General features: G+C 41.6%; 2 protein-coding genes across 2 annotated transcripts; one reads left to right on the forward strand and one right to left on the reverse strand.

Annotated features, from left to right (window-relative positions):
* Window positions 1-552: 552 nt before the first annotated feature.
* On the forward strand, window positions 553-11208 carry LOC310945020 (uncharacterized protein; the record flags this gene model as incomplete). The annotated part of the gene is made up of 19 exons (XM_083910960.1): window positions 553-756; window positions 850-1012; window positions 1286-1435; window positions 1514-1674; window positions 1945-2121; window positions 2621-2762; window positions 3844-4031; window positions 4136-4277; window positions 5105-5282; window positions 6366-6391; window positions 7583-7866; window positions 8107-8266; window positions 8721-8870; window positions 8983-9143; window positions 9318-9494; window positions 9950-10097; window positions 10205-10392; window positions 10486-10627; window positions 11030-11208. The coding sequence occupies 19 exons, from the start codon at window positions 553-555 to the stop codon at window positions 11206-11208; spliced, it is 3120 nt and encodes a 1039-aa protein (XP_083767086.1).
* Window positions 11209-12088: 880 nt separating this feature from the next.
* On the reverse strand, window positions 12089-20837 carry LOC310965894 (uncharacterized protein). The gene is made up of 20 exons (XM_083939643.1): window positions 20831-20837; window positions 20567-20743; window positions 19812-19937; window positions 19515-19655; window positions 19166-19291; window positions 18358-18480; window positions 18001-18123; window positions 17709-17831; window positions 17230-17352; window positions 16816-16938; window positions 16294-16419; window positions 15614-15742; window positions 15375-15467; window positions 15182-15277; window positions 14973-15068; window positions 14575-14670; window positions 13463-13564; window positions 13275-13380; window positions 12632-12748; window positions 12089-12303 (listed from the first exon to the last, which is right to left on the reverse strand). Exons 2-20 carry the CDS (start codon window positions 20634-20636, stop codon window positions 12225-12227), a joined length of 2118 nt encoding a protein of 705 aa, XP_083795769.1. The 5' UTR covers window positions 20637-20743; window positions 20831-20837; the 3' UTR covers window positions 12089-12224.
* Window positions 20838-22669: the final 1832 nt, after the last annotated feature.

The following is a 22669-nucleotide window of genomic DNA, read 5'->3' on the forward strand; positions in this document are numbered from 1 at the left end:
AGTTCCTGGATGAACAGACCAAGAGAACAAAAGGGTAAGATTTTTTCCCCACCTTGTCATTAAACACTGCCCCATACTTGGACAAAAAACCAGAAGCCCAACAGACTATCACAGGATATTTGCATTCAATATTGAAGTTGAAATGTTTTTTCTTCTAATATAGATGTAAAGAGGTATCTCTTTTTTTGCAATAAATGGAGGTACAAGTACAATTAATCTGCTTATAGTATGCATTATGCATTAAAAGCAATGTTGTGGGTCAAGTTTTTCGATTCATCTTATATTGAATTGAATAGATTAAACTTTCTCTTATTGAGTTGTAATAGTTGTTTAAGGCTCGCTGATCAACATATTTCAATGCCCCTTGTTCACATAGGGCAGAGTCCAGTGCAAGGGAGGCTTTTCCTTTTGTTGAAGACAGCCAATAACATCAAGCTTCCCTTTCACAGGAAAGAGATGAGTGATATTATTGACTCCTGGCAACACCAGACTTTGTCTCACAGAAGAAGCAAGGAAGACACAGTTACACAGGCTTAGGAAGTTGTTCGCAGCATGGATTCAATCTTTTCTGTAATTGGATCCTATGTTGACTGGGATGTCAGAAGTCTGCTGCTCTTCACTGCAGTTTTCATCATCACTGCTGATTATGTTAAGAACCGTCGACCGGAGAACTTCCCTCCAGGACCCTGGGCATTTCCTACTGTGGGCAACATATTCACTCTGGATTACAGCAGGAACCATGAATTTATGACACAGGTATGTCAACAGATGTCATTTAATGTACTCAAAATGCAGTATGTTAACTGATAAGGCTCTTTGTGTCATCTGTTATGACTCTTCCACTCACAGTTAGTAGGGAAATATGGAGATGTGTACAGCCTGCGAATGGGACAGGCATGGGTGGTGGTGTTGAACAGGTTTGAGGTTCTGAAAGAAGCTTTGGTAAATCAGAAAGACAGCGTAGCAGACCGCCCTGTCCTCAATCTGGTGCAAGACATAACTCATGGACTAGGTAAGATCTCTGTCAACCCACTGCTATTGTGACTCCTATGACAAGAAAGCATTGTTGAATAAATACACTGTGATACATTGCTATCCCCTAATCAGTGTTATAGTTTGATGATACTTCAAATTATATGTTTTTAAAACTCTAAAAAATGTATTAAACCAATAAAACTTTTGTAGAAGAAGGACTGATAATATTGAATGTGTCAAAGAATATTCCTTTATTTTTCCCAATTTTTATCATCTTCATTTCATCTGCTTTTGATGTATTTCCCATCAGGGTTATTTTTCAGTAGTGGCCCCGCATGGAAGCAGCAGAGGCGTTTTGCACTTTCAACCCTCAGAAATTTTGGACTTGGCAAGAAGTCAGTTGAACCTGTCATCTTGGATGAATTTACATATTGTGCAAAAGTCTTCAATAGCTATGAAGGTAAATAGTAAACGCATTAAGAACGATAAAAAATTACAAGTACACAATTAGCATCCAATTTTCTGTTTAACTGATTAGGTAAACCATTCAATCCACACCTTATCGTGAACAACGCTGTCTCCAACGTCATATGCTCCCTGGTTTTTGGGCATCGCTTTGAGTACAGCAATGAGAAGTTCCTGAAACTGATGAGGTGGTTTGGTGAAGGTCTCGAAATTCAAGCCTCCATTTGGGCACAGGTACAGCATTTTTAAACTATTGATGAAATCTTAATACTGTTTACCATTGTTGTGCAACACATTCCTATTTTTTATTTATCATTCATGCCAGTGGCATTTAGACGCAGGTTTATAATATGTAGCACACAAAGCTCAAGATGGAAAATGTTTGAGGCGCACAAGAGGAGATTTGAAAATTGGATTTCAATATTTGCTTTCGATTGTCACAGACAGAAAGTCACTGAAATGCCTCATCAATGTATTCTTGTTACATTCTGCTTTACTCATCAGCTTTACAACGCATTCCCTCTGCTGATGAGACGTTTACCAGGGCCACATCAGAGAGTTCAGCACATGTGGAAGGATGCAAAGGACTTCATCAGAGAAGAGCTTAAGGAGCACAAACAGAACTGGGATCCCTCAGACCAAGGAGACTACATCGACTGCTACCTGAATGAGATTCAGATGGTGAGTGGCACTAAATGCAGCTTTGGTTCTTTTATCCTGTGTTGATGCTCAGTGTCCAGTTCCTGTGAATATCATATCTGCTAGTTGTGTACCTGCTACTACATCCAGATCAATCAATATGCTGTCCTGGAGTGACAGTTCATTGTGACAACACTCCGTGTTGGCATGCGCTGTAAAGTGCAAAGGCCTGATGTGAACTTTTCTCATGGCCTCTACCTTACAGCCCTTGCTGTAGACACCGCTTTAATGTAATAATAATGCTTTATTTTTGGATAGTGCACATTAATGAACATCGATAATTACATATCTCTGTAAACATGCCGGATTTTAGCAAAGCTGCTAATTTGCATCCGTAGTCCCTATTTAATAATTATTTTTTTTTTAAATCAGCATTTTAGATATTTGTTAAGGTACAAGTTCCAGATGGAAAGTTTGTCTCTTGTCTGTAGTAACCACACCGCATTCTTTAACACATGCATGTTTGTGTATATATTTGTAGGGTAAGGCACATGCTGATGATGCTTTTCATGAAGAAAACCTGGTTATGTGTGTCTTGGATCTGCTTGTGGCTGGCTCTGAGACCACATCCGCCACCCTGCGCTGGGCTTTCCTCTACATGGCAAAGTACCCTGAAATCCAGGGTAAGAAACACTGACCAAGCCAATAAAGCTCTTAGTTTTTCCTCAGTAATGGGCAAATATGTGATACCTAAAGAAATTAATAAGTTGTAATTTTGTAAGGGTAAAGCCAGTACCAGTGTGTTCAGTTCTCGCCTGTCGACCTTGTAATGCTGGTGGCACACAAAGTCAGAGTTAAGTAAAAGTTTGTGTTGGCTTATTTCCAAAAACAGGCAAGAGTCAAAAGATCAATCTGAAAAGGCAAACTACATGATTCACTCGCGGTGGTTTCAGAAACACAAGAAATACTTTCAAAATAATTAATTATTGAATATTTGTTCATTTATAATAATATAAAGCTTTAGAGATACAAATATGACCAAAATTAGTTATCAGCTCAGAGGTTGTGGACAAAGCCAGTGAATGAGGACACAGTTCTGCTTATAGCTGAGTAAGCGGTCCTTCAATGGGACGGATTCTGTTCACACTATTAAATTAATATACCCAAATCTGCCCAACACCCCCTCCGAATGTGCTCTGAGTGATCCGATCTCAATGTATCTATAATGCATACGGAGTGCATTTACACCTGTACTTGATGATCTGATCATTCAGGATGGATTTAAAAACAGATTATCTTAGATTGACTTTTACTAAAGAATTAGAACAAGAATTAAGCTAAGAGAAAGGGCCGGGTTGATCGCATTGCTGTGGATGATGTCATATTTCATGAAACTGTAATTGGCTGTTTTGGGTGTGTCAGTGATACGCCCAAATTTGTAGAATATACAACAACAGTAAAACACAGTACAGCGCCATACGATACGATACAACACAATAATAAAATTAATGAATAGAGCTCTCTCTTAATTCAATAGGAAGATTTTCCAGTAGTGCATGGTTCTGAATGAGAAGACTGTTTTCCTAGACTTGCAACGTCTGTTATAACACAGCCCCCTTTTTTGACTGCTTAATTGTTGCATATAAACTTAAATCTGTCTATTCATTGCTAATGCTGCATTGTGCTTCATCTCTCCATGAAGCTTTTGCAGGCTGTTGATGAAATACTGTTTCAACTTCTGTCTGTTCCCCTCCTGTTGCACAGCAAAGGTCCAGGCTGAGATTGAGAGAGTGCTTGGACAGTCTAGACAACCGTCCATGGAAGATCGCACAAACCTGCCCTACACTGACGCTGTCATACACGAGGTTCAGAGGATGGGCAACGTAGTCCCTCTCAGTCTGCCTCATTTTACCAGCAGAGACATCCAGCTGGGAGGCTACACAATCCCAAAGGTCAGTTGTTGTTGTTGTTGTTGTTGTTGTTGTATGCTGTTTTTGTATCACATACATTACCATGCTGTGCCTATATGAATTGTCTTCCTGATACCAATCACCAGGGAGTTACAATAATCCCCAATCTGACATCGGTGCTGTTCGACAAGAATGAGTGGGAGACGCCCAACACCTTTAACCCACGACACTTTCTGAATGAGGAGGGCAACTTTGTGAAGCCACCTGCTTTCATCCCTTTCTCTGCTGGTGAGGAGCAACAAAAACTCCGGTTTTATTAGGCCATCTTTCCGCGGCGTGGTACTGGCTCGACTCAACTCGACTCAACTCGGCTATTGCTTTATGGTAGCTTTGTGTATTTTGGCCATTTTTGTATTTTCAAACATCATAAAAGTATTCCTCATAGAAACCGCTGAGAGGGAATCTTGTGTTATGGATGTAATTTTCATTCAGTCAGTAGTGGTTGTTTTTTTCCTGTGTTCCTGCTATTACCGACTCTCTGGAGCTCAATGTGCCGCTGTATTCATCTGGAAAACAGGTAGCGTTGATGGCACAGAGGTCCACCGGACAGTAACGTTATTTTTAATTTCATAAAATGTAGTCACCCCCCCAAATTCATAAATATCTAGGTTATTACCACAGACATTCCTGTTCTTACGTCACATTTAAAAGCCAGCAAGCTTGCGGGGCGGTAAAATAAACACATTTCATTTCTTTTAAAATCTTCCCAATAAATGTCCCGTTGTTTTGTGATTTAAATGTTTTACAAAGCAGCTACATCAGGAAATATGTTTTCCATCAGCAGTAAGTACCAGGTACTATCCATAACTTCTGCAGATGGAAAGACAAGAAAGAGCGAGGCAAGTCATGTCGAGCCATACCGTGCAGTGGGAAAGCGCTGCGAGTGTCTTTAACTGTTTATACAGGAACCTTGAGCCTGTCCCAGCATGCACTGCGACCCTATTGTGTTCCTCGCCTAATGATCGCAGATTGGACAAGATAGAAGTCATCATGACTACTACATTAATGGTGTGTCAAAGAAATTTTCAGTTTGTATCAGTTTTTTCCTATCTCAGGTAAGCGGTTGTGTCCCGGGGAGAGCCTGGCCAAGATGGAGCTTTTCCTCTTCTTCACCTCCTTCATGCAGCACTTCACCTTCTCCATGCCTGCTGGGGTGGAGCCTGTGATGGACTATCGCTTTGGCGTTCTTCTGACACCGTGTCAATATGAAATTTGCACTACTTCACGCTTAGAGTAGCTCTAACACAGGCACCTGGTTATGTTTTAAAGTGAGGACTCTAATTTGGAAAGATACAGTAATTGGCAGGAATATGGGTGTCTTCCAACCAGTAGAAGTAGATTTGATCAGTATGGGAAACAGTATAATCCCACCTTTAGCTAGCTTAAATAAAAGCTTAAATAATGTCACCACTTGTGATTATGTAACTGTGAAATTGTTTAGTGACTATACATCATATGAATAATTGGCTTTAATAATAGATGGCATGGGGTCCAATGCAGATATCTCTTTCAGGCCGCAGAACTGTGAAATAGTTTCTTTGCACTTTTTTGCTCATTTATTTGATATTTTTGTAGATCACGATTTTATATTTTTAATTGGCTGCTGTTTCCCAAATGGCCCCAAAAAGCATCATGTCTGAACAGAAATATTCTTGTACAATTTATATCACCACATTTAAGGCCCACAGTTGGATGAATCAAACACAATTTGTCACTGAATCCAGTTTTTAACTTCTTTTTTTTTTTACTCTAGCGGTGTTTGATTTTATCTGAGCATACGATGTTCAGCTCTGTATCTTGTGACGGATTCCTATTTTGTGATACAAATATAAAGAAGGTTATTGCCTGTCCGTATGCTACTGAGAAATCATATGATATGAATGTGACTAATGATAGTCCTTTACCTTGTACGTCAGCCATCCAAACGCTGATTATGTGTTCATGTTAAAAGGATTATGGCCCTTGGCTCTGGGTCTGTCTCCAGCAGCCTGTGTTTGTGTGCACGGAGCCCAGTCCTTTTCTGCAGAAAATGCTTTGAGAAATAAAACCACAGAGAAAAGCCAAGACTTGCTTGTGTCTAATCTTTGTTGACAGATTTTTCCCATTACCATGGCACCCCAGTCTGAGACCTGTGGGGTTGTCTTAAGAGGCTGTAACAGGGTCTAGCTTCAAGTTAGAGTTGGTATCATAAAAAATTATCAGTACCAACCACCTCATGCTACCTTGTCTGGAAGGATGCAAAATATCACTCGGAAGTTAGACAAAAAAAACTGGATTGTCCATTTTCAAAGGGGTCCCTTGTCCTCTGACCTCAAGATATCTGAATGAAATGGGTTCTTTTGGTACCCATAAGTCTCCCCTTTACAGACATGCACACTATATGATAATCCAGACAGTTTGACTCAAGCAGAACAATTGTAATATGTCTGCATACTGTAGTCCATAAACAGTGTTGAATGTCACTGAATTGGGTTTGTCTGGAAAGCCAAAACTCTTGTGGATTCAATGAGCCCGATTGTATTCATGTTAGTCCCCATTGCCATTTCATTGTAGTGAGAGCATTTTTTTTGTCTAAACTGACCTGTGGTGACATCTAGGATAACCACAGTCTCATGAAACTTTACAACCACAAACCAGACCTGGGGCATTCAACAAACATCTTCACTCTAGATTTGAGTGAGCTCTCTACAGCCTCTGAATGACAAATGGTCAGTGGGCCCGCCAGTGAGTCGGAACATTCAAAGTTTAATGTTATTCCTACGTGTAAACTGCATGCCAGCCATGCATAAATCAGTGCCCAACTATGGCCCCCCCAGTGGAAGGGATTTTAGGGATGAGTGAGAAAACTAGGGAATGCAGGGCGCTCTTTAGTTTTCTTAAAGAGTCAGGGTTAGATCATAAAATAAAGGGGTTTTTTTGTTTTGTTTTTTGTGTAGTTCTGTTTTAAAATCTAAGAATGTAACCCGAAGTATATGAAGCCCGGTGTTACACACTCAGGTATGGTGTGTGAATGTTTCTGTAATGTTTCGGGTGTTAACAATGGTGACTGGTGTAGATGAGAGAGACTCTTTCCCTACTTTAGAAACGTGGAGACGCCAGTTTACGCACCTGCGCACGGTGATAATTGGGGCCACGTGAGAGAGAGTTGTTTATGATCTGCTACACAGTGAATATTAAAATATTTAAAGCTGTTCATGAATATTTGATCTGTCTTACGGTACCTGTTCCTGGGACCTATAACATAAATAATATAATTATAGTAGACAAACATGAACTCACCTGAGTAAATATAAAATAAACGACTATATAACGGTTACATAACACAACAGATAAGGATAGGTATTTGATAAAGGTCAACTCTAAAACCACCTCATGACTTAACACATTTAGTTGGAGTCACGGGGAAATTTGTTCTCAACTGCCCTTGAAAGTTTTTCTTTTATTTTGGAGACAGGAATGTGGGTTTCACCTGACAGTACAGAGTTAAGGGAAGAGGTGTAAGTATATAATTATCTCAACTGTCTCTGTTATAGGCTCGGAAGTGAATAACAAGGAATCAGAACCATTACAGGTATATAAGTGGGTCGAGGGGCAGCAGGGTGTGAGGATGGATCGACTCTCCGGTGTGTCTGTTTCATCTGTGTGGGTGTGGGTGGACGGACGCAGCCTGCTCCTCTTCACTCTGGTCCTCCTGATCACAGCAGAGTATTTAAAGACCCTCCGGCCCAGAAACTTTCCTCCAGGACCCCGGACTTTTCCTTTAGTGGGGAACCTTTTCTCCCTCGACTCCAATAATGTCACTGGAGACATGACAAAGGTAGGACTGAGATATTGCATCAGTTTATCTTCAGATGAGAGGGAAATAATGGTCATTAACCTCGGGGACCCCATCAGTGGTTGAAAAAATGTCCTACTCAGATTTTCTGTTTGAATAAAAGTAGCCTACCTACACAAAAGCTAAACAATAACCTACTTCATTACAATTCAAACATTTATATTTTTTCAGACAACTCAAAGTAACACTTGCGTATTTGCTTTTCATCTCACTTGTGTGCAGTTAGCAGAGAAATATGGGAACGTTTACAGCCTGAAAATGGGCCCCTCATGGACGGTGGTGTTGAATGGCCTCAGCACACTACAAGAGGGTCTCACCAATGGAGATTTACTGTCTGACCGCCCAACATTTCCACTCCGTACTGATGTGCTCCCCAATCTAGGTAATGACTTATTTATAACCATCTATAGACTAAAGATCACAAACTCTGCAGCAATTTACAACGTGTTTTACTCACTTTGTATGAGGAATAACAACAATATTATTTTGCACAGGTGGAAGTGTTGAAAATAGGAAAATAGGATATTTGTGATCTGAAGCCAGAAATGTCATGAAAAAAGAAAAATGTATATTTTTGTATGGGTTTAACCAGTGACTTGAATTTGATGTTCTAGTGTTGCTAATGAGCCAGAGTTTAGGCCAGCACCATATTCAAGTGTTAACATGATTTGCATCTTCATGACAAAAGTGTAGTTTACAGGAGTCGAGTATTTCTGTAGAGCTTTGTTAGATTTATTATAAAATGACTTCAACATATTTTATTGTTTTGTTCTCATTTGTATCACAAGCTGTATTTCTGAGATGATTCCTAATCTAAAGCATTTTTTTCTTATCAGGTGTTGTTTTTACTAATGGATATATGTGGAAGCAGCAGAGGAGATTTGCCATTGTCACCCTGAAATACTTTGGAGTCGGCAAGAAATCCCTTGAATTTGCGATACTGGATGAATTTATTTGTATGTCCAAAGAAATCGGCAATCACAAAGGTAAAGAATCTAGTCCACACATCTCTAAACGTGACCGTAATCTGAAGTGAAATAAGTCAAGCTTCTGACTACACTTTTCAACTCCATATGTTTAACATGTGATCAACTGTAGGCAAACCCTTCAGCCCAAATTTAATCTTGAAGAACGCTGTCTCCAACATCATCTCCTCCCTGATTTTTGGACATCGCTTTGAGTACAATGATGAGAAGTTCCTGAAATTGATGAAGTTGTTTGACAAAGGGTCCCAGCTTGAAGGCTCCATATGGGCACAGGTACTGCATATTTAAGCTATTAATAAAAGCATCATACTTTGTTGTTCCTGTGCAATTTATGCATCTGAGTACTCTTTTATCAGAGTCAGTGTTCATTCATATTTAGATGTTACACATTAAGTATTTTGCTTTTTGCTGTTGTCTTATTAAAATCCTTCTCATGGATATCAACAGGTGTACAACACAGTTCCTATGCTGATGAGGCGTCTGCCAGGGCCACACCGTACCCTTCAAAAGATTTATGGTGAAATAATGGACTTGATTAAAATAGAAATCACTAAGCACAAGGAAGACCGGGACCCGTGTGAGCCCAGAGACTTCATAGACTCTTACCTGAATGAGATTGAGAAGGTGGGTGAACAAACTACTAAGAAAAATTAAACAGCAACTATTTTGATCATCGATTCATTCAGCTCAGTCCATAGGTAACTGGGCTGGGAACCGGAGGGTTGCTGGTTTGAGTCCCTGTGTGGACCATGAATGGAGTGTGGACTGGTGGCTGGAGAGGTGCCAGTTCATCTCCTGGGCACTGCCGAGGTGCTGTTGAGCAAGGTACCGAACCCCCAACTGCTCGGGGCGCCGGTCACTGGCAGCCCCCTCGCTCCATTGGTTGCATGAAATTAGGTCCTGTGTGTGTAAAATGAAAAAGAATAGTGAGTGAAAATTGAATTTCCCCATTCGCGGGACTAATAAAGGAATTCTTCTTAAGACTTTTTCAGGCAAAATAAACATCAGTTCCAGCTTCTCAGTTGAAACATTAACATCAATAGCTATATGTGTGTGTTTTTAAAAAGGTTCAGCATGGGGACAAGAGGGATGATGAAGCAGATGCTGGTTTTCATGAAGACAATCTGGCAATGTGTTCGTTTGATCTCTTTGGGGCTGGCACAGACACCATATCCACCACCCTGCTGTGGGCTCTGCTCTACATGGCAAAGTACAACGAGATTCAAGGTAGGAGCTCACAGATGTGCACAGTAAATCATTTGAAGTTTGACTGGCAGAAACAAAAGTCTCAGAGTCTAATTTATTGTTCCTTCATCTACTGTCCTGCTGCACAGAAAAGGTCCAGGCTGAGATTGAGAGAGTGATTGGACAGTCCAGACAGCCGTCCATGGAAGATCGTGCAAACATGCCCTACACTGATGCTGTCATACACGAGGTCCAGAGGATCAGCAACATAGCTCCTATCAGTGTGCCTCATCTTACCAACAGAGACATCCAGCTGGGAGGCTACACAATCCCAAAGGTCAGTTGTTGTTGTTGTTATACGCTGTTTTTGTATCACATACATTGTGCATGCTGTGCCTGTATGAATTTTCCTTCTGATACCAATCCCCAGGGAGTTACAATAATCCCCAATCTGACGTCGGTGCTGTTAGACAAGAATGAGTGGGAGACGCCCAACACCTTTAACCCAGGACACTTTCTGAACGAGGAGGGCAAGTTTGTGAAGCCACCTGCTTTCATCCCTTTCTCTGCTGGTAAGTACTGTTTAATAACATTTTTGACATAATCTCAATTTGACAGTTTGAAAAAAAATTATAAATCAAAATCAATGCTCTAGTTGTCCTCCCCAAGACCTATAAACATACTTCCCTGTGTAGTATCAGTGGTGTTGCCCTAAATGATTTGCTGTGACTAGAGAAAAATGGTGTTAATGGTCAACACATAGAATGTGGGACAAGTGTTTGGCTCCAGGTATTGCTGCTTGCAGTGTTAATGAGGGGCATGCCCTTTGTCACAAATGTGACACAAAGCACGTTGATGATTCCTCAGCAATGCATCTGTCGAATGTGAAATAGATTGCTTTATCGTTGTTGTAGTCATAGTCCAGTTGATGTAATGGCATTTGTCTGATTAATTGTTGTGTGATTTTACTGCAGGTAAGCGGATGTGTCTTGGGGAGAACCTGGCCAGGATGGAGCTCTTCCTCCTCTTCACCTCTTTCATGCAACGCTTCACCTTCTCTATGCCTCCAGGTGTGGAGGCTGTGCTGAAGCCCCGACCTGGCTTCATCCTTTCACCACACCCATATGAAATCTGTGCTATTTCACGTGAATAGTGATACACTTTCTCAAGCTTTCTTCTTTCCATGACTGTCTGCCATTCTGTGCTGAGCAGGTACACGGTGAGCTAAAGTGGAGCTTTAAGGTAACAAGACAAAAAGACGGAAGTGTCGGCTTACTGTATTGTCAGAGATACCCAGAGGAGAGGGCTCATCATCGAGTGTAGAAAAAAATCTTTCCTTTATCATTAACAGAGTTTTTTACTTAAACGCTTAGTTAGATACATCTGTAACAACCTAAAGAAGAACATCTGGGGCTCCTGAACCAAAGTACACATGAGGCCTTTTACTTGCTTATAATTAAAGTTTAGAGGGCTGCAGTGTAAACGGTCATCAACCTGTGTGTTTTAGGAAGGAGGGCAGATATCAGTGCCACAGAGCATCAAGAAGGAACTGCTACCGTGAGTTGTTTAGTGAGATGATTACAGCGTCATCAGATACGGTCCTGTCCTGTCACTCACACAGTAAATCTAGTTTAAAATTGATTATATCGACCTCTAAAACATGTATGTATGTGTGTTTGTGTTGTATTTGAGTACTGTAGCAGCTTACTCACAGTTATTCTTATTAGACATTCACCGACCAAAGTTCAGAGTGTGAAAAAAGTTCACAATATTGACACCAGTTTGTAAAAAGACAAAATTGATGTTTAATAATTTTCAGCTGCCATATACAAACATGACAAATAATGAAACCATTGCACCTTTTTTATTGTGAGGACTCTTTCTCATGAAACGTAAACATATAATTGTGTACAGAATTTAAAGAGAAATGTCAACATATGTCAGATATCAAATAAACACCCTTTATGATACAGTAATGTCCCCTTTTTATTTCATCATAAAGGCTCTTCCTCAGAGATGCTACAACACAATCTCACTAATTCAGTCACATTTAATTGTACAGTTTACAACTCGTCTCAATTCAGTTCTCCTGTGCTGCCCAAAATGTTGCCTGTTGGATTATGTTTCCTCCCCCTTACAGGGAGCATTTATACGACATCGCTCATCCGCTCATCTGCCCTTCCTCTCGGGACATTGAATTTTGTAGCCCACCCTGTAGGCCTGCAGGTAAACACGTGCCTGGTTTATCCTGGAAATACAAAGCATTTATTACACACTTGGTTTATCCGTTTGCTTGTATGACAGCAGGGTTACGGAAAGAACTACTGGTCTGATTTTCATTAAACTAGGTGGAAGAGTGTAGCATAGGGTGGAGCAGATCTGAATTATGAAGGGGATACACAGATAATTTGTCACTTTTGTTGTTACTAATTATTAATATAATCAGATATAACTTCTACATCTATCTACATAAAGAAGAGAAGATGACAGGAAGTTAATTATTAATTTTTTTAATGACTGAACTTATGCTACTAATCCAGATCTAGAGGACTTAAGTAAAAAAAACAACATGTAACCTGTATTTAGTGCAAAGCTGAATTCCCAGGGGTCCACAGCGGTCAACGTAACTCTCCCTAAACGCCTTTCGTACAGCTCGAGCCATACTGACCACCGTGGTGACCACAGGGCACGTCCTAGAACACACACAAATATACATCAATGAAAATAAGTAATAATTAGAATTTGAAACACATTCTCAAACCTACAGACATTACATGATCTGCTCAATAATTTGACGACAAAGCAGTATCATTGGTGTTTCACATTTCTGATAATTATCTTGACATTGGGTATTTAAGTAGGGTCTTTGTTCCACCACCTTTGTGCAACAGCAAAATAAAAGATCACCAGCTTAGTTGTACGCTGCCATCAACTGTAACTATTAACCTGAATGAGAAAGACTAGTTGAACTTTTCAGGAAAAATTCCAGCTCTGTAAAGATTGCCAAAGCTGTACTGAAGTTGTTAAAGTTGCCAAATCAAACATAGACCATAGTGAAATTTGTAGATTACATAATAGGAATAGTTGTAAGCTGTTGATATAATGTGTTTGAGTAAAAGAAGCTTTCACTGAAAAAGCAGAGCAGTAATGCACAGTCCACAGATAAAAAGAGATGCTATTGTACTTGTGACTAGTATTGTTGTTGGTGTTCATGCTTACAGTCTCTCGCAGCGCAGCCCTGCAGTGCCCTCTGGACAGGTACAGGTGTTGTGAGGACTGCACGTAGCTCCGTGTTGGCAGGGCGGCACACAGGGGATGGTCACCGCTGCAGACACACCACGCAGCAAGAGTCTTAATGCAAAGTGACGGCAAAGAAAGGTCTTTTAAACACACACACACATACTTACCCGTTTCACAGAGACTTCCAGTAAATCCTTTAGCGCAGCGGCACCTGTTTAGGCCCACACACACTCCACCATTCTTACAAGGTTTCTGACACTTAACAGGCTCTGAGGGAGACAGAAAAGCCGACATACATTTGAGTTTACGGTAGAAATTCATTAAGCATCTATTACTGTTATTCTAGTAGGGAAAATGTATTATTCTATTTAAACTGGGACATCAGTATGACCTAGTAGTCAGAGCAAACAGTGACCTGGACTGCACACTGGATTGTTTGCTATGTATGTAACATGACCCTGAAAGATTCTGCAGCTGCCAGTCTGTGCACAGCTCCACTGACTGGCAGCCCGGAGAACTGCACACTCTACCCTATTGGCTTGTGACAGTTAAAAAAAATCCATGTCTACTTGAGACTCTATTTTCAGTATTGATTCATCTGTAAAATATGTTGCTTATTATTGCTTGGCAGTCAGAAGTTCAATTGAAGGGTTCACCAAACAGAACAAAAAGAGAAAAGACAATAATCTGGATAAGAAAAAAAAAGAAATTCAATTTGATGTTTTGAACCCTCCACCCAAAAGAAATATATATATATATATATTTTAAATCTCCACGGGGAAAGTTGACAGCCAACAGTTATCAAAAATACATAAAAGTACAGCAATGGACAACAATAAATACAAATAAAGTGCATGGGTTAGTACAAACCAAATCACTGTTGTCACTGTCACCTAAAAAAATCTACAGTGACAGGAAAGGAAAGAAAAAGCCAGAAACTAGGAAAACTGCTGCATCCACTGCAATTTTGTTTAAAAAAAATATATAAGCTAGTGCCTCCTCTAGGGAGCTAAAACATGCATCCTGATGGAAGCACATTAAACTTAGTGAGTGCCGGGGGCCATGAACAAATTTGGCACCTCATCAAAGTAAAAGCCATTCAAAGTTATATGCTCTTATTTGGTAATTTCTGTTTGCATAAATTAGCACAAGTAGGGAGCAATGATGACAACGATGCTTTGTTATGACGGATTGAACATGGGTCTGGTGTGTCAAATGCATGCTGAGTAATATCTTAATTAGATAACAATGGATACATAGAGATTCAGTGTAATGTCACCTATCTGGCAACGAGCTCCTTGCCATCCACCAACACAGGTGCATTTGTTGACATCCACACATCTTCCCCCGTTTCTGCAGGCAGGAGTGCACAGGGCTGCAAAACACACACACACGCACGCACACACACACACACACACACACACACACACACACACACACACACACACACACACACACACACACAGAGATAGCGGTAGGTCTGTGCAATGAATAATGTGTTATCTAAACATAACCATTTTCAGATCACCTGTTGCTTTTTTGTTTTTCCATTATGGTAGAAGAGACATTTTACCAGGCAGGACTGCTGCCTGGTGCTGCCTCCCCCACTCCCCCCTCCCGTGTACCTTTATGCCTGGTGTAATTGATGCCAGATGTGTTGCTGGTTTTGTTACTCACGCAAAAGGCACTGTGGGCCCGTGTAGTCAGAGGGACATTGGCAGGTTTCAGGCCCCACACAGCGACCACCGTTGGCACACGGCAGCTCACACACCGCTGAGAGAGAGAGAAAGAATGTGACCATTTTGTAACTGCTTATGCAACAGTGGTTGTTTACTAAATATAAGTCCTAAGTGGGACAGTCTTCATTAACATCAGACGTGATGAACCTTTGTGGCAGCCTGCTCCAGTCCAGCCGGGAGGACACAGACACTTGTTCCAGCGCATACAGGAACCTCCATGGGAACAGGGAGGGGAGCACATGGCTGAAATACACAGTCAACATGGATCCATGTCTCACAACAAATAACTATAGAATTAATATATTACAGTTACATATATGTTCAACCGTCCATGTTGTACCTGAGCAGCCTAGTCCAGGATAGCCTGGAGGACAGTCGCAGGTGTTCGGGCCCACACACACTCCATAGTTCTGACAGTAAGGGTTACACACAGCTGCAATGGCAGAGAAGTTAATAAGCATAATTTAATATTTCCAACTGCTTCAAAAAACAACAATAAAGCAGTTCCATTTGCTAATGCTGTGGTGAGAACATGCTTGGGATTGATCATGATTGACATATGTTTGATGTTTGACTCACGCTGGCACTTGGTGAGGTCATCAGTTCGCACTTCATACCCCTTCTTGCAGGTGCAGTTAAACCCACCTGGACGGTTCACACAGAGCTGCTCACAGCCGCCATTTGTGAAGTCCCCACACTCGTTTACATCTTATGACGAAAGACAGTGGGACATCAAAACAGTAAAACAATCTGTGGTATATTTATTTCATTTGGGCTGAGTGACCAGGGGAGCTTGGCTGTGTGCACACAAGCTTCTCATCCAGGAAAATGTGGCCACAGCTGAACTTTTTAGAGTAATCAGATCAGTTATAAAGAGTCTGCACTTCATTTAAAACCAGCTGATGTGATTCCATTAATATAACTTATATTATTAATAATAATTATGAGGAAGGACTGGAGCAATAAATGTTTACAAAATGATGCTCAGGGAATCTCTGTATGGTTGTTTTTCAATAGATTATGAAGTCTGAAGGAATTCAGGATTTTTAAACATAAGTACTTAAAATTAAATAATCCCATCAAGCTTCTTCTCATTAAATAGCATTAACTGTTCCGGAAATCCCTTTAAAAATAAAATGTAATGTATCATTAAACACCTTCCTTTCTGGGACTGATTTTGTGCAATCAGAGCCCACGGTGTCATCAGAACATTGTAACTCAACAACACATGGCAGTGAGGAGTGAAAATCAAGTCTCACCCACGCAGCTCCTTTGGTCCTCGCCCAACTTCCAGCCTTCTCGACAGCTACACTGGACCTGGCCCTCAGCCCTCATGGTACATACGTGGTTGCAACCACCATTTCTCAGCTTGCAGGATGTGACATCTGCTCATGCGAAAAAATAAATATATATTTTAGTGTTTATAACAGATTAAAACAATGTTTTGGGCAGAGCTGAAAAGACTGAAATCAAGTGAAAATACCTCAAAACAACCTAATTCCAGTTTTTAAATTGTGAAATATTTTCTAGGAAATTGAATATCTTTAATGTTTTGGACTGAATGGACACAGGTGTGACACCGTAGAGAAATCATGATGTGCATTTTTTCTTTTATTATTTCTTACGTTTTATAGAAATAATCAGACCAGTGTCTCAAATGAAAGACTATGAATAATATCATCCAACAAAAAGTATTCTGTGTAGAAACAAATTAAATTTCATACTTAAAAAACAAAAACACTCAATATAATGTGATGTCATCCGTTCACTGAGAAACGTACTGCTGCAGGTGAGGTTGTCTGTGTCTAGCAGCAAAGGAGGAGGGCAGTGACAAGTGTGTCCTCCTGGAGAGTTGGTGCAGGTGTGAGAGCAGCCACCACTCTGGAGTTTACATTCATCAATGTCTGAGCACACACATACAGAGACACACACACAAAGAATAGGGGGAAAAATATTTTTGGACACCCTTATCTCTGCTGTGCCTAACTAAATCTGTCTTTCTCATCTCACTAAGACTCCAAAATGTGCCCATAGGACATGCACTTACATCTGGGCAGAGAAGATGCACACACAAAATGAAAAGCGAGATAACAATTATGACAGTTTGTATCTCTTCTGCATGCTGTTCCCCGCTCAAATGACTAAAATGGGAAAGTAAACAGTGAGAGGTAAAAGAGTGTCAGTGAGTGACTGACCCACACAGGTGTGACCATCAATGTGCAGCTGGTAGCCGGGCCTGCAGGAGCACTGGAAAGATCCCTGAGTGTTGACACAAATGTGTTCACAGGTCCCGTTCAGTACCAAACACTCATCCACATCTGGGGGAATTAGAGACATTCAGCTAACTCTTTTCTAATTGCACAACACAGCTCCGTGTATTCTAAAGGCTCGTTCAGACTTTAGTCAAACACTATTTGCAATCCGTTTTAGCATATGTTTCAATGAGCTTTGAGGGCCAGGTGAGGTGGGGTTTTCAACAGAGTTTCATAAGAGGCAGCTTTTTTGGATCATAGGACCAAAAGTGGCATTGGCTTTTGAGTAAGATATACTGGAGAGAGACTTTACTGATGGAAATCCATTCAACCTTGGTGCAAACTGGGGATTACAGCTCATTTGGTATGCAAAAAAAGTCATTTTAACTGTTTACATTGGTAACTCCTGACCTGTGTTTTACCTGTGCAGTTGAGTCCGTCCTGGTCCAGCTGGTAGCCTGACGCACACTGGCAGCTGTATCCCCCTGGTTCGTTGGAGCAGTTGTGTTGACAGTGGCCGTTGTTTAGAGCACACTCATCAATGTCTGTAATCAAGGACAATCCTGAAGGACTTTTGTCTGGTGAGCGTTGTATGCCCAAGTGCTGATGGCACACACAAGTAATTGCATGACACAAGTATCATTGACAGACACTTAGTGATACTGAGCACCACTAATGTGGAAAACACCCCACACACTGCCGCTGCTTACCCACCAAAACAAGAGTGTCCATTTCCATTGAAGCCCTGGTAGCACTGGCAGAAATAAGAGCCAATGATGTTGCCACAACGTGCGTTGGTGTCACACCCGTGACCACCTGATGCACATTCGTTATCATCTGTAACACAGACACACACACACACACACACACACACACACACACACACGTTTTTTTTTAAAAAGCAGCTCCAAATTTCAGGTCATTTCCATTTTATAATCATTATTCTGCCACTCTAGGTTATTTTAATGGAAGGCGTAACAGCAGGCATTAAAACACGCGCACACAAGGAAGCTGACCCAGTCTACAGGAAACAGAGTTTTCCATGGAGGGACGTCAGTACTAATTGCTTACCTTCACAGTGTGTGCCGTTTCCCCGGTAACCTGGTCGACAAACACACTTGTAGCTCCCAAGCGTGTTCTCACACACACCCTGACCATCACACAACGCGGAACTCTCCGTACATTCATCCACATCTGGGACAGATGAAGAGAATGCTAAATACATACAGTATATGATGTTTCCATTCACTTCACTCAAGTAATTTGCAATAAAACATTGTATTGCACTGTTACTAAATCATTTTCATGTCACCAAACCCAAATCAAGTCTTTATTAGGCAAAGTCATTAACATATTGTCCCTGCAACACGATGGGGAGCTGTTGTATTAATAGATTTTCATCTCCCTTTGTCCAACAACCAACTTTTGGAAATAGTATTAAAATAAAATCAAAATCAAAAAGATATTACAAAAACCCTTATGAAGACGACCCTTTCCAAACACTTCAAACTTTGCCTATGAATTGGTTGTTACCTTGACAATATAACTCCTTACACAGCAAGCACATGGAGAGATCATACCTTGACACACAGTGTAGTCTGGACACAAAGGACCCGAGACCAGAAGTGCAGAAAAGTCACACAGAAAACAATGAAAAGAAAGATTATTGGGAAGATTTCAGAGGACGAGAGAGGAAATGAGTCATTAAAGGAAAGGTGAAAGAGCAGAGAGAGGAGTAGAGCAGCAGACTGTAGGTTTCTATTCCTGCAGAGCCTTCCTTCCCGTCAGCACAAGTTATTAAGTCTGGGGGCAACTCAAGTGAAATATGAGAAACTTACAACCCCAGAACAAATCTGAACATCTGTATCATGCAGCTTACCAACACAGGCTTGGGCCTCTGCTCTGAAGCCTGGCTGGCACTGACACACAAAGCTCCCAGGGGTGTTCACACACACGTTTCCCAACTCATGGCGACACTGCTCCTCGAAGCTGCACTCATCCACATCTACAAAGAACAGCCAAGAACTTTAAATAGAGAGCTTTTACTTGACAGTCTTGTATGGATTATACAGTATAACAACACACAAACATCCTTTAAAAGAGTCCTTGGAGAATACAGTTTACCCAAACTACTGGTATACACAAGATGACATTTTTCTGAACACACATTTTTCATTGTACATCCATGTTCCACAGTCAAACATACCAGATGTTAAGATCCGCCTCACCTACACAGCTTTGTCCATTTAAAGCCATGACATATCCCAAAGGGCATGAGCAGGTGAAGGAGCCAGGGGTGTTTCTACACTCAGCATCACCCTGACAGGCCTGCAGCCCCGTCACTGCAGCCAGAGCACACTCGTCTATATCTGTAACACCCGTAAGGCAGACATGGATTATGACCGCACTACGTATAGGACTAGAATGGTACAGATAATCAACTCTCCTTCCAACATGCTCTCACACAAATACAGGACATCCTCTCTGCCTTTCTCTCTCTGACACAAACACAGATGCTGACCAACCCTGGCACCCTCCAGCACCCATCAGGTAACCACGGTGACAGCTACATGAGTAAGAGCCAGGGGTATTAGTGCAGCTGGCCTGGAAACCACATGGTCCTGGCCCCTCTCCTTCGCACTCATCAACATCTGTGGAGTAGAGATAATACATTGCATCTAACTCATATCAATGTATACAATAGTCATATAAAACAGGTGGAGTATGCATGTTCTCCTTGTGTCTGTGTGGGTTCTCTCTGGGTTTTCCGTCTTCCGATTACTGATAACTCGAAATTGCCCGTAGGTGTGAGTGTGAAGGGTTGTTTGTCTCTATGTGCCCTAAGACTGCTGTCCTGTCCAGGCTGTACCCTGCCTCACGCTCGATGTCAGCTGGGATCGGCTCCGGCCACCCCGCGACCCCAATAGGGACAAGCGGTTGAAGATGATGGATGGATGGATGGATGGATGGATGGGTGGACATATGTGACACCAGAAAAACTAAACAAATATAATAGTGCTTTCCCAGACCTGTGTATTAGGTGTGGACAGGAGAAAGGACCCTTTTTCATTAAGTTTGGGAATGCTTTTCACTGACTATGTCCTAAGTTCCTTTGACTGAAGTAGAGACAGCCCACCACTCTTCAATCACCTCTTTTGTAGACAGCAATTACTCTTATTTCCCAAATTGAATGCATTACATGTATATCGATGTCCCAATGTTACACACACAGCACCTTGGGTTTAACACAGGTTCTGTTGCTGATTCTGCCCGTTCTCACCTCTACACGCTGCAGGCCCCTCGAGAGAGAAGCCTGCAGGGCAGGTACAGTTGTCACCATCCTTCAACATGCCAGCTGGACAGCTGCAGTCTGTGCTGTTCTCCAGCACCACCTGGTTTTCTGGACACTGAGGAGCAAGACTGGTGCTCAGAAAAACTGAGGTAGTCGAGGGAGCTACTAATGTAAAAGAGAAAAAAAAGGTAGATTTTAGGAGGAACTGAATGGTTTAAAGCAAAATAGGACACAGCGGGGAAAGAAACTCACCTGTGGTAGGTGTGTGGCTTGGTGTAGTCTCACTGAGGTTTCCGATGACATTCTCAGTTACCTGATTCTAAAAACAGGAGAAACCAACAAACTTAGTTGAATTCATGCACAGCACAGCCAACAAGGACATTTCTAAGGTGGAAAGCTGAACACTGCAGTCTCTTTGATAGTGCGGAGGGTTTCCTTGGTCACTGACCTGGCTCTGGGTGAGCTCCGCCTCTGTGTGTTTCAAGACCTCATTTTCGTTTTCCTCAGGGCTGTCCAGAGGCTCAGACACAGACGAAACAACCAGCAGCAGGGCTGACAGGAGAGTCCTGAGGTGATTCATCACCTGAATCTGTGTGAAAGAAGGAGGTTTACTGAGTAACCAGCACATCAAAGAAGAATAATGCGAAGAGAATGTCACAATGGGGTCATCCCTGTGTCCTCACTGTAAGTGACTGGTAAGGGCGAGGTAAGGTAAGGTAATCTTCACAGTTCAAGCTGCAAAAGAACAAAGGGAGATGAACAAAATTGAATTAAATTGACATTTCAAATTCACTTTGAATGGTAAAAATAAACTCAGCCAATGTGGTGACATCAATATCTAAAGTAAAGAAAATTGTCCATCTGCAAATGTGCACACATTTAGAAAGCTAGAAGCTGTAGTTGGGTGATTTCAAGAAGTGTCTCAGGGAAACAAACATTAAACATCTGACTTAGGCATGACTCATTAAACCATAATGGTGTATGTCCTGCCTTTTTCCCTAAGTCAAATGGTCATATTAGGCATTCAGAGGTGAGCTGGGGATCATAGGAACCTGGGAACATAGATACACTCCCTGTGACAATCACTATAAAGGTGAACAAGTTTATAGTGACAGTGTAGCCTACTTGTGTGAATCGTGTGCAGCAGTCACAGGAGCTTACAGTAGGCCTGCGTGTCCAGGCATGAAAAACAACATGGGGGTAAAAGCACCCTGTTATTAAGTAAAACATCAATCCCCTGGGTCGTCTTCACAGAACAAAAGAAACGCACAGCAGCTGCAATACAGCTACACGTTTTGGATAGTGCGTTTCAGATCAGTAAATAAGTGAACTGGATTAGACCATATGAAAAGCAGAGTTGTTAATGGAAAACTTCTGCGGCAAGACACACTTTACATAATCCCTTAATACGACCGTGGAAACTAACTTAAAAATCAATGATACGCGCAGAGTAAACGTGTAACACACTTATCTTAACACTTACCCGGGTTAGATTTACTCGCACTTGACAGAGATAGACGGAGACCGCGAGTTATCCAGATGTCAAAATGTTCCTCCTGTCTTCTCCAGATGCGGGCTCGTGCGTGCAGCCGCGAGCCAGCTTTGTGTCAGTATAGTATGGGGGGCTGTGCGCTTCTGCAGAGACTCCACATCCTGTCCAGGAACTGTGCACTTCCCATTCCACAAATCCCAAATCACCGCTGAAGAGGAGCCGCAGCCAGGGCCCGCAGGCTGCACCGTATCACAGCCCTGCTCTGAACCCTGACACGGAGGTCATAAAGCAGTCAGGCGTACACGGGAGGTCAAGACACTTCACAAGCGGGTTCATCGGGTAAAAGTACCCTGCTTCATTGTGCAAACATCTGGCTTTGACAGCGGTCTTCTTCTTCTTTGGGCGAAACGGTCCAGAGCAAATTCATGATTTATTATACACTTCTGCAAAACACTGACTGAGTCATTGCCACATCATCGAAGCGATTCTGCGTGAGTTCATTTTCATCAAGCCTACCTCATATCACAAGACATACTGTATGTGTCCCTAATGTATGGACAGAGATGAGGGGGGGATAATTAAAGCCTTAATGTTTTTCT

This window comes from Echiichthys vipera (assembly GCF_963691815.1).
Source record: "Echiichthys vipera genome assembly, chromosome: 3".
Taxonomy (NCBI): Eukaryota; Metazoa; Chordata; class Actinopteri; order Perciformes; family Trachinidae; genus Echiichthys; species Echiichthys vipera.